We start from the raw sequence: 12675 nt of genomic DNA, 5'->3' as shown, positions 1-12675 counted from the left end.
GTGATGTAGTGGTTAGTGTGATTAGCTGCCACCCCCGGAGGCCCGGGTACGATTCCCGGCTCTTCCACGAAATTTGAAAAGTGGTACGAGGGCTGGAACGGGGTCCACTCAGCCTCGGGAGGTCAAATAAGTAGATGTGGGTTCCATTCCCACCTCAGCCATCCTGGAAGTGGTTTTCCGTAGTTTCCCACTTCTCCTCCGGGCAAATGCCGGGATGGTACCTAACTTAAGGCCACGGCCGCTTCCTTACCTCTTCCTCGCCTATCCCTTCCAATCTTCCCATCCCCCCCACAAGGACCCTGTTCAGCATAGCAGGTGAGGCCGCCTGGACGAGGTACTGGTCATTCTTCCCAGTTGTATCCCCGACCCAACGTCTCACACTCCAGGACTGCCCTTAAGGCGGTAGAGGTGGGATCCCTCGCTGAGTCCGAGGGAAAAACCAACCCTGGAGGGTAAACAGATTAAGAAGAAAATTTAAAGTAAGCAACTCACTTTAATGACAATCATTTATGTGCAATAACAAAAATAACCGTACAGTACAAATTTCCCATATCATATTTCGTCACATGGGACATCACAGATTGCGGTACAGTTCCTCCCAGAACTTGATGCGTTCCTTGAACAAATGCTTCTCCATTGTCAGTTCTTCACCAATTTGTAGGTAGCAAGGGTTAACAGCGGTATATGGCTGCCATGCGTTTGGAAGTAGAGGATCTGCCTCTGGTGTTGGATTCCTGAAACCAGACATACAAAACAAGTGCTGTATATGACTTACAAGAAGACCCGTTTGAAAGAGGTGCAGCAGGTAAAGCTGATACGAAATATTTAATGAATGAGCAACAGACTTTGTTCGAGCCATTTTCACATCTTACTACTTTGGGAACTCGATATGTAGATCTATCCTTTGTGATTACTGATTAGATAGGTATTACGGCAGTACATAGAGTTCTGTGAATCACAGTGGTACAACAGGTTGTCTGCGGACCTCATTCGGACTGTGCAGATATTTTTAATTGGCTTTCTAAGAAATTTCAATTATTACATTAACGATCTACATTGGCACATAACAAGAGCCTCCGTGGCTCAGGTGGCAGCGCGCCGGCCTCTCGCCGCTGGGTTCCGTGGTTCAATTCCCGGTCACTCCATGTGAGATTTGTGCTGGTCAAAGCGGAGGCGGGACAGGTTTTTCTCCGGGTGCTCCGAGTTTCCCTGTCATATTTCATTCCAGCAACTCTCTCCAATATCATTTCATCTCATTTGTCATTCATTAATCATTGCCCCAGAGGAGTGCGACAGACTTCGGCAGCCGGCACAGTTCCTATCCTCGCCGCTAGATGGGACTTCATTCATTCCATTCCTGACCCGGTCGAATGACTGGAAACACTGTGGATTATCATTATCATTGGCACATAACAGGCTGTCTGGCACCAACTTCGATCCACCACCTCATTTCTACTCTTCCTGTCGAGCGACTTGGCTGCGTGGTACGGGCCGTTTAGCGGTAAGCTTGCAGTAGGGAGATGGTGCGTTCGAACTCGACCATTAAGAGCCTCGAAGAGCCATAGTTTTCATTTTCACCTTAATTAAGGCAGCAGGCGTTTCCTTCCCATCCCTAGTCTTTTCCTTTCATATCGTCCCCAAACAGTTGTCTGCAGCAAATAAAAGAACATTAAATAATCTAAGATTCCTGTAAAAATGCAGGCTACAGATTTTCCAGATCCTTCATGTGACACATTTGAACTTTATCGGAAAAATATTGTGGCGAGTTATCGGGGTTATTCAAACTAAAATTATTACACGGAAAGTGTCAAATTATCCACTAAATTTATTGAACTACTACTTCTTTCTTTTTCTTTCTCTACCGCTTTTCTCACACCTATGTCCGGTTCCATGGCTAAATGGTTAACGTGTTGGCCTTTGGTCTCAGGAGTCCTGGGTTCGATTCCCGGCAGGGTTGGGAATTTTAACCATCATTGATTAATTCCGCTGGCAACGAGGGCTTGGTGTATGTGTCGTCTTCATCATCACTTCATCCTCGTCATGATGCGCAGGTCGCCTACGGGAGTCAAATCAAAAGACCTGCACCTGGCGAGCCGAACATGTCCTCGGACACTCCCGACACTAAAAGCCAGACGACATTTCATTTTCATTTTCCCACCCTCTGGGGTCGCCGGTGCCAAGTGTGTCACACATGTGGATTTGGCTCTGTTTTGCGGCCGGATGACATTCCTGACGCCAACCCTATGTGGAGGGATGTAATCACTACTGCGTGTTTCTGTTGTGGTTGGTAGTGTAGTGTGTTGTGTTGTGTGAATATGAAGAGGGATAAACACACACACCCGGGCCAGAAAAATTAATTAGAGGTGATTAAAATCTCCGACACAGCTGGGAATCGAACCCGGGACTCCCTGAACAGAAGGCCTTAACGCTGACCATTCGACCAATGAGTCGGACAAATTTATTGAACTACTATTTATAGTTAATCAAAAACTCAGTTTCGACGTAGTTATTACTTACAATCGAAACACACTCACTCGATAGATTACACTGCACACTTGCGCATCGAACTCCAGGTCCACGACACGGTTTCTACCAACGCAGTGTTTTTCTAGAATAGTTCACAACAACAAGCCTCGTTAAACTCCACGTAGTCGTCTGACGGACCCACTCCCGATGAATGACTCGTCAGGAACACCCGATCATCTCGTACTGCTTACTTTCACTCGCAATTGATGAACTCAAGACTGACTCCCTAGCGACTGACTCCGGACTGACTGGCATGAGCAAGTTGCGCTCTTTACAAAGGCCCGTAGAAGATCCCAGTGGTTCCTTCTTCCAGGTTATTCTGAGCGCCTCGTCCATCGTTATGCAGCTTCCAGCTGCTTCTAGGAGCTTCCTAAACATGGACCTCAACAATTCGCTAGTGTTATTGTTTAGCTCGCTGCTGGCTTTGTCCACATTGTTGCAACTGCGCCACAATTATTATTTCTCTCAGGCATTTTTGCCGGCCATCTCGCACTCGGCCTTGATAAAGAAACCATGGTGCAACAGCCCCAAACACAAGCGCCTAAAGACAGTCCCATGCTATGAACCACTTCCAATGTGCGCATGCGTAACACAACAGACAAAGGGCGAGAACCAGCAAGCTACAGGCGCGCATTACGACAGCTGAAAGGAAACAAATAAAAAGCAAGAGAGTTTACGCAATGACTGACATCGGTAACATTCCCTGTAATACAGTACTTGCATCCGGGAGATAGTAGGTTCGAATCCCACTATCGGCAGCCCTGAAGATGGTTTTCCGTGGTTTCCCATTTTCACACCAGGCAAATGCTGGGGCTGTACCTTAAATAAGGCCACGGCCGCTTCCTTCCAACTCCTAGGCTTTTCCTATCCCATCGTCGCCATAAGACCTATCTGTGTCGGTGCGACGTAAAGTCCCCAGCAAAAAAAAAAAATAAAATAAATGTAATACAGTACAGGTACTTAGTTTTTTCAAGCTGGTGAACGAGCACAAGTTTAGCACACACAGTCGACGGGGAGTTTATTCAGAAGACAGCAAGCAGCACAAACAATTGTGGACTTTGCAAACGATCACCCGCAATTTCATAAAGAAAGCGAACATGATAATTTACCCGCACATTTTATCTACAAAATGGTATTTTATAAGTTCTTTGAAAATACGAAGCTAATTAAGGACACACCGTATCAGAGTGCTGGTTGCACTGATGCCGTTTCAGACACGATTGCCGAATGAAAGTTTTATTACATTATGTTATAAACACGTACGAATCCCACTACCCTGAGGTTTCCGTGAGTTTGGCACTATCTCTTCAAGTTTTAGAGGATGTTCCTTTTTTACATACCTCCACAAAGCAGTTCTTGCTTCGTACACACTACACTGAGAGCAAGTAAACATTGCCTATCTTTTTATTTACAAAAAGAAACACAACAGCAGCAGCAACAACAACAACAACAAAATAAAGAAAAAGATCAAATCGAAATGAAAGCACGTAATAACGATAGTCACCTTACGATAATAGGAATTGTTAACTCGAACAGTTGCATTAGCGCGGTTTCGTTCATCTAGAGGTAGAGCACGGAAGCGTGCATGCGCATTTCGTGTTTGGTTCATAGTATGATCCTGTCACTAGGCGCTAGTGCCCCAAACAACCTTGCTCTACCCAGCGATCGACGCTCAGCCTGAAGGCCTACAGATAACGGGGTGTCGTGTGGTCGGCACGACGATCCTCTCGGCCTATATTCTTGGTTTTCTGAACCGGGCCGCTATCTCAGCTTATCAATTGTAATCCCGTAGGCTGAGTGGGCATCGAACCCGTTCTGAGATCCAGGTAAAACTCCCTGACCTGACCTGGCAGGAAATCGAACCCGGGAGAGGCATGCTACCCCTTTACCACAGGGTCGACACTTGGACTTGATAATTATAATATTTCATTTACTCTAAGTTAAAACATCTATGGCTGCTATACAACCCTTTAGGGATCTTGGTTTCCCAGGATGACTGCTTCTTCTAGTTTTACTGCTGTCTTGAACATATCCGCAGCCTCTCATATCGAGAGCTCATCACTTGTACCCACTTAGGCGAATTGAACGCCATTCCAGTCCCCGTTCCAGTATTAAAATCTGGGAAAGGATCTCGATGTTACCGGGTAACGCTACACTTACATTAGATGTGGGATCCGACCTGATAAGACAAGGACCGACTGATCAGACCGTAGGAAGGAAAACTAACACTCATTCCTGTATTAGAGGTTTAACATTGCAGCCGACCCAATTATAGTCTGGTTGACATAACGTCACTCCAAATATGCTCGATTTTAACACGGATATATTTTTAGGATAGGTCTATCTAGAATTAGCGTCATCAATTTAGCGCAGAAAATTTTGTGTGGTCAGAAAACCGACAGCATAGTAACCAGGCAACCAGTATTTGTCATCTGTCTGTGGTAAGTCTTTGTCACCTTCTTCGTCGCGTTATTACCGTGTGCCTTCCATAGGCCTATGCAGTAGATACAAATGGAGTCGTGAACCAAACGAGTTTCCACTGTCTTTGACTGGCGTTTCGTCTGGGTCACAGCGAAGCCACATAGGCTTTTCGTCCACTAGAAGCGGAAACCTGCGAACTGCGAGTTCGGACGAATGTGTGCGAAGTCTGTTCGTCCGAAGTAGTTCGTACGCTATCGTTCTTTGGCTGCGTATTGGCCGAGTTATTTAGTAGGTGTATGTGTGAGATGATGGCGTCTCCTGAAACTTTGTGTGATTTCTATGCATTAGATACACCTCAGAGCTCAGCAAAGGAGACGGAAGTGGGTATATGATGTTATCGAAAAGGAAAATATTTGGTGAATTTTCACGTACTGTATACTTATAGGCTGATCTGGAAAAGGACGAAAGCCAGTACTTTGGTTATGTTCGCATGACTTGACACTCCATAATAACTTCTGCATATCCCGAATGTGGTAATTAGACTCTCGCTGGTCCCACAAATACCTCCCATCTTGTACCATAAGTATCAGCTTTTCAGCATTGATGATAAAACGCAGCTTTTCGGCCGAAAAATCCAAACCAGTCCGGATAGTTCGCAGTTCGGAAGTGTTCGTGCGTTCACTGACGAACAACGCTGGTTCCAATAGACGCAGTCTTGCTTGAATTCAGCGGATTGGATCGTTCGGCCGTTTTCGTGCGTGTTCGTAAGAATTCGTCATCGCAGCTTTTCGCAGGTTTCCGCTTCCTATGGATGAGACCCCTTACAGTACACGTGGTAACGTCACCGAAGGCAGCGGAATGTTACATAAATATGTCTTAATGGCTGTAGGTCATCTGAACATTTGCGTTACGGAAGTTTAACCCTAGCAACCACGCAGGCTGTGATATAAGATATGAATGGCCAGATAATGTTATCTAACAACCGTGCAAGCTATGTCTTATGGCTGGTGGTCATGTACAATTAGCAACCGTTGATGGATGGTCATGACTGAGAGACATACTTATGATAATTCGTTTTTCAGAAAGGGAAAATTGGTTTCTTGTTCTCATAATATGTACCTTGCGAGTATTTATGGCCATAGAATTGCGTACTAAGTCACCTCCCATTTTGTTGGGCGCAGATCTTGATAGGTCTTGTGACATGGCATGGGAATGTTGTATGCTGGATCAGCTGGCATATTGTTGGACGTAGAGCTTGATAGATCTTGTGACATGGCATGGGAATGTTGTATGCTGGATCAGCTGGCATATTGTTGGACGTAGATCTGGATAGATCTTGTGACATGGCATGGGAATGTTGTATTCTGGATCAGCTGACATATTGTTGGACGTAGAGCTTGATAGATCTTGTGACACGGCATGGGAATGTTGTATGCTGGACCAGCTGGCATATTGTTGGACGTAGATCTGGATAGATCTTGTGACATGGCATGGGAATGTTGTATTCTGGATCAGCTGACATATTGTTGGACGTAGAGCTTGATAGGTCTTGTGACATGGCATGGGAATGTTGTATTCTGGATCAGCTGGCATATTGTTGGACGTAGAGCTTGATAGGTCTTGTGACATGGCATGGGAATGTTGTATGCTGGATCAGCTGGCATATTGTTGGACGTAGAGCTTGATAGGTCTTGTGACATGGCATGGGAATGTTGTATTCTGGATCAGCTGACATATTGTTGGACGTAGAGCTTGATAGGTCTTGTGACATGGCATGGGAATGTTGTATGCTGGATCAGCTGGCATATTGTTGGACGTAGAGCTTGATAGGTCTTGTGACATGGCATGGGAATGTTGTATTCTGGATCAGCTGGCATATTGTTGGACGTAGATCTTGATAGATCTTGTGACATGGCTTGGGAATGTTGTATTCTGGATCAGCTGGCATATTGTTGGACGTAGATCTGGATAGATCTTGTGACATGGCATGGAAATGTTGTATGCTGGATCAGCTGGCATATTGTTGGACATAGATCTTGATAGGTCTTGTGACATGGCATGGGAATGTTGTATGCTGGATCATCTGGCATATTGTTGGACGTAGAGCTTGATAGATCTTGTGACATGGCATGGGAATGTTGTATGCTGGATCAGCTGGCATATTGTTGGACGTAGATCATAATACTATATATTTCCTTCGATTTATCAGAACTCGTTATTGGGCCGATGACCTTCGATGTTAGGCCCCTTTAAACAACAAGCATCACAAGAATTCGTTATCTCCCCTGAGAGTGGAACAAAAGGATGTGTTATCTGTCCCCACTGTATGTCGTAAGATGCTACTAAGAGGGGAACAATCAAATAATCTGTACTCGTTCTCTTGTCTTCTAAGCCCAAAATCATATCCATCATTCTATGCTCTTTGCCGGGCTGAGTGGCTCATACGGTTGAGGCACTGTCCTTCTGACCCCAACTTGGCAGATTCGATCCTGGCTCAGTCCGGTGGTATTTGAAGGTGCTCAAATATGACAGCCTCATGTCGGTAGATTTACTGGCACGTAAACGAACTCCTGCGGGACTAAATTCAGGCACCCCGGCGTCTCCGAAAACCTTAAAAGTAGTTAGTGGGACGTAAAGCCAACAACATTATTATTACTATGCTCTTTCGTGTAGGGAAGGAATTTACTTAAATCTTTTCTTCCTCAGTGTCTGGCCAGTTTTCGCCGAACACGTGAGTCAACTGCGGAATAATATGCAATAATATTCTTAATTTGTACTAAATTCATTGCTTTTGTAATAAAGTAAAAGTGTTTTAACTGAACTGGTAAGAAATGAGAAACTATTGTGGGATCAACGGGACAAAAATTAATCCAAACTGTCATATGAAACCAGCCTTGTGGGGCAAGATCGGAAAGCTGTGAATGTTTCTGGAATTTAAAAGCAATCTTACTTTACAATGCTCATAATAAATATCAGAATTAAAATTTACAAATGAGTAATGTATTCAGGTACGGTAATTATTTTGCCATCGAAATGAATGACCAGTACTGATGAAGTAACTGTTGAGAGGAAAATTACGACTGCATTCGTCTGGTCTGGCGTTGAATAACTGCGGCCAGTGTCAGAACCTCGCCCAAACAAACACACCTGGTCGTCGGCTTCTAAGTGTGGTCGGCTCGGATCCCGTGTTCAGTGTAATCGTAGCGTAAGACTCATACTCATTACCCCTACACCATGCGACCAGCACAATAATAATAATAATAATAATAATAATAATAATAATAATAATAATAATAATAATAATAATAATAATAATAATAATAATAATGTCCGCCTCTGTGGTGTAGTAGTTAATGTGATTAGCTGCCACCCCCGGAGGCCCGGGTTCGATTTCCGGCTCTGCCACGAAATTTGAAAAGTGGTGCGAGGGCTGGAACGGGGTCCACTCAGCCTCGGGAGGTCAACTGAGTAGAGGTGGGTTCGATTCCCACCTCAACCATCCTGGAAGTGGTTTTCCGTGGTTTCCCACTTCTCCTCCAGCAAATGCCGGGATGGTACCTAACTTAAGGCCACGGCCGCTTCCTTCCCTATCCTTTCCAATCTTCCCATCCCCCCCACCAAGGCCCCTGTTCAGCATAGCAGGTGAGGTCGCCTGGGCGAGGTACTGCTCATTCTTCCCAGTTGTATCCCCCGAGCCAATGTCTCACGCTCCAAGACACTGCCCTTGAGGCGGTAGAGGTGGGATCCCTCGCTGAGTCTGAGGGAAAACCAACCCTGGAGGGTAACCAGATTAAGAAAGAAGAAGATAATAATGATATGCGACAAGGTCCTCCTAGCGGACAAATTCTAATGTTTACTGAAATTCCTAATATGAAAGAATACTTAACAACATTCTACTTTGGAACACATTGGTCATGTGTTGCAAACTGCAGTACCTAATACAATGAAATCTTACCCGGTCTTAGCGAAGTTGGTCCACAGCTTGACCATTCGGGCTCGAGTGAGAGCATCTTTGGAATCCGGTGGCACCTCCGTGTTTAGTACTTCAGGGTTGAAGATGTAACCACCTTCATCTCCATGACCGGAACCTGAAAAAAGAAACAATTTAAGGTTAATCCATGAACGTAGATTATTTTATTTGATATTTTAACGTATTTGCCTTCTTTCCGTACTCAAAAGAGTATATACATGTTCATTATACATCGAATGGTCAAAAGTCACGGGAAGGGATGTCTCATTAGAGAATGTGTCCTTATGACCCCTGAGCGTTGCGGCTAGCTGTGGCGTAGCTGAGCAGTCTGTCACAGACAACAGTGTCGTGAAGATGGCAACATGTCGCGAGTTAACCGACTTTGAACGTGGGATGTTCATAGGCGCACGGCGCCTGACTCATAACATTGCGGAAATTCCACGCGAATTCCAGGTTTTCCGAGGTCAACAGTGTCGAGGGTGGATCTTCAATATCGCAGAGAGAATGTTACCACCGCATGGGAATACCACAGGTGTTCAACGAACGGACATCACGTCGCCTCCGCAGAACCATACTGGGTGCTGGACGGGCTGCTGTGATTCAGATCACCGCCCAGTTGAATGTTGGGAATCAGGAACCCATTTTTACCAGGACTGTAAGGAGGCAACTGCACCGCATAGGCTTCACCAGCCGACGACCAACTCGTGTCCCTTTGCTGACACCTCGACACAGAGCTCAACGACGTGCATGGGCCCGCGAACATTGGCAATGGACCACAGAACAGTGGCGGCGAGGGTAATAATAATAATAATAATAATAATAATAATAATAATAATAATAATCGTATGGCCTCAGCTACCGTTTTGCAGACATTTCGATTTGACGCCATCTGGCTGTCTGCTCGTCAATTTCGACGTTCCGTTTTACTCTAGGTCCGCTAGATGGCAGACAGAATAAAAACCGGATCTCTCTTGGGCGTCTATGGCTGATATTTAATTAATTTTGTCAGGTAAATACCAAATGTATCACCAGAGATCTTTTACATGCCGACAAGGTACGACATGGAGTGTCGAATGGACTTTCTTCCGCTCTTCAAAAATCCGACTACCTCTGCCGGGTTTGAACCCGCTATGTTGGGAACCGGAGGCCGACACTCTACCACGGATCCACAGAGGCAGGCAGAGGCGAGGGTATGGTCCGATGAATCCCGGTTCCAGTTGTATCGAGCTGATGGGCGCGTGAGACTATGGCGTATGCCCCATGAAGCTATGGATCCTGCGTGTCAATAACTTTGTGTCCAGGGGTGAGGTGGCTCAGTTCTGGTCAGGACGGCGTCTTCATGGTTCAATTAGGCTCCATTGTCCTGTTGCAGGGAACGCTGACAGGTGCACATAATGTGGACATTCTTTAAGACCATCTGGCCTTAGAGTACCCTGATGGAGATGCCATGTTTCAACAGTGCAATGCGCCATGTCACCGCTCTGAGGTGGCACGCAGGTGGTTGGAGGAGCACTCCAGTCAATTTACGAACATGGTTTGGCCCTCCAGATCTCCCGATCTTAATCCAATCCAGCATTTATGATATGCTGTCGATGCTGGTGTACGCTCCATGAACCCCGCACTAACTACACAAGACCAATTGTGGGTAGCAGTGCAAGATGCGTGGGTTCAAATCCCTCCAAAACGATTCCAACACCTTGTAGAGTCAATGCCTCGCCGTCTTGCTGCCGTTTTCAGGGCTCGCGGAGGAGCGACTCTTTATTAACATCACATTCTGTGTCTTTCCATGACTTTTGACTACTCAGTGTAGAATGTTAAGCTTTTCAACTTCATTTTTTAAATAGGACATTATTTTGACGTCATTTGTAACCAGGGCCCTACCAATAACCAGCAGGAAAAAAGTGTTTGTACTTATCCCCCAAATATTTTTTACATAACTTGCCTTCTTTGGAATGAAGATATCATCATCATCATCATCATCTGTTTACCCTCCAGGTTCGGTTTTTCTCTCGGACTTAGCGAGATGATCCCACCTCTACCACCTCAAGGGCAGTGTCCTGGAGCTTCAGACTCTTGGTCGGGGGATACAACTGGGGAGTATGACCAGTACCTCGCCCAGGCGGCCTCACCTGCTATGCTGAACAGGGGCCTTGTGGAGGGATGGGGAGATTGGAAGGGATAGGCAAGGAAGAGGGAAGGAAGCGGCCGTGGCCTTAAGTTAGGTACCATCCCGGCAGTCGCCTGGAGGAGAAGTGGGAAACCACGGAAAACCACTTCCAGGATGGCTGAGGTGGGAATCGAACCCACCTCTACTCAGTTGACCTCCCGAGGCTGAGTGGACCCCGTTCCAGCCCTTGTACCACTTTTCAAATTTCGTGGCAGAGCCGAGAATCGAACCCGGGCCTCCGGGGGTGGCAGCTAATCACGCTAACCACTACACCACAGAGGCGGACGGAATGAAGATATACCAAATTAAATTATTTTCCGCGGAATGAGTACATAATGTCCGAGCAACAGACTTCTGAAGTGCCGGGCTGAGTGGCTCAGACGGTTCTAACCCCAACTTGGCAGGTTCGATCCTGGCTCAGTCCGGTGGTATTTGAAGGTGCTCAAATACGACACCCTCGTGTCGGTAGATTTACTGCCACGTAAAAGAACTCCTGCGGGACTAAATTCCGGCACCTCGGCGTCTCCGAAGACCGTAAAAGTAGTTAGTGGGACGTAAAGCAATTAACATTCTTCTTCTTCTTCTTCTTCTTATTATTATTATTATTATTAGACTTCTGAAGCAATGAATGTGTTAAAATATTGGCCCTATGATCAGTATGTCCTATTGTCCGCCTCCTTGACTGAATAGTCAGATTTGAGGCCTTCAGTTCAGAGGATCCCGAGTTTGATTCCCGGCCGGAGCGGGGATTTTAATCGCGTTTGATTAATTCTTCTGACTCAGGCAATGGGTGTTTGTTTGTTCCAAAATTTCTCTCTTCATATTCAGATAACACACTACACTACCAACCACTTCAGCAACTCGCAATAGTGATTAATGATAATGAAAATAATTCTAGTGCTATTGGCTTTACGTACCACTAACTATTTTTACGGTTTCGGAGACGCTGAGGTACCGGAATTTAATCCCACGGGAATTTTTTTACATGGCAATAAATCTACCGACACGAGGCTGACATACTTGAGCACCTTCAAATACCACCAGACTGAGCCAGGATCGAACAAGCTAACTTTGGGTCAGGAGGCCAGCGCCTCAACAGTCTGAGCCACTCAGCCCTGCAATAGTGATTACAGCCCTTCTAATAGGGTTGCGTCAGGAAGGGCATCCAGCCACAAAACAGGGCCAATCCACATGTGAGACAGTTCGCACCCCCGACCCCACAGGATGTGGCAATCGCGGTAGAAGAAGAAAAAAATAATAAGAAGAAAAGATCGGTATGTCCCATTACGTTTCTTTGGACACATTTCTCCTTCCCACACATGTTGGTGTGGGGTATTTTTCGATACGAGTGAAACTGCATACCCCTACCACTTCCTCTGTTTCCGGAAGTGCAAGATGAACACGTACAGAATGTGGTCGTATTGGAGAAGACCATGGTTTTCGCTTGTGGCGACGGTTCCTGGGCACCCTGTTGTCTCCCTTTTATTGACATAAGATAGTGTGACCAGACGTTCCTTATTTTTTTTCTTATATATATATATATATATTTTTGCTATTTGTTTTACGTCGCACCGACACAGATATGTCTTAT

The 12675-nt window shown here is 45.7% G+C and overlaps 1 protein-coding gene across 2 annotated transcripts in view; it reads right to left on the bottom strand.

The window, feature by feature from the left end:
- Window positions 1–479: 479 nt before the first annotated feature.
- The window catches only part of LOC136877305 (juvenile hormone esterase), a 92386-nt gene continuing 80190 nt past the window's right edge, over window positions 480–12675 (bottom strand). For both annotated transcript variants that reach the window (XM_067151237.2, XM_067151238.2), the window contains 2 exons: window positions 8903–9035; window positions 480–734 (listed from right to left, as the gene is read on the bottom strand). In XM_067151237.2, the coding sequence (XP_067007338.2) occupies window positions 575–734; window positions 8903–9035 (293 nt within the window). In that variant the 3' untranslated portion in view covers window positions 480–574. The remainder of the gene's footprint in view (window positions 735–8902; window positions 9036–12675) is intronic.

Source organism: Anabrus simplex, chromosome 7, assembly GCF_040414725.1.
Source record: "Anabrus simplex isolate iqAnaSimp1 chromosome 7, ASM4041472v1, whole genome shotgun sequence".
Lineage (NCBI taxonomy): Eukaryota > Metazoa > Arthropoda > Insecta > Orthoptera > Tettigoniidae > Anabrus > Anabrus simplex.
This window is presented reverse-complemented; position numbering and strand designations above follow the sequence as displayed.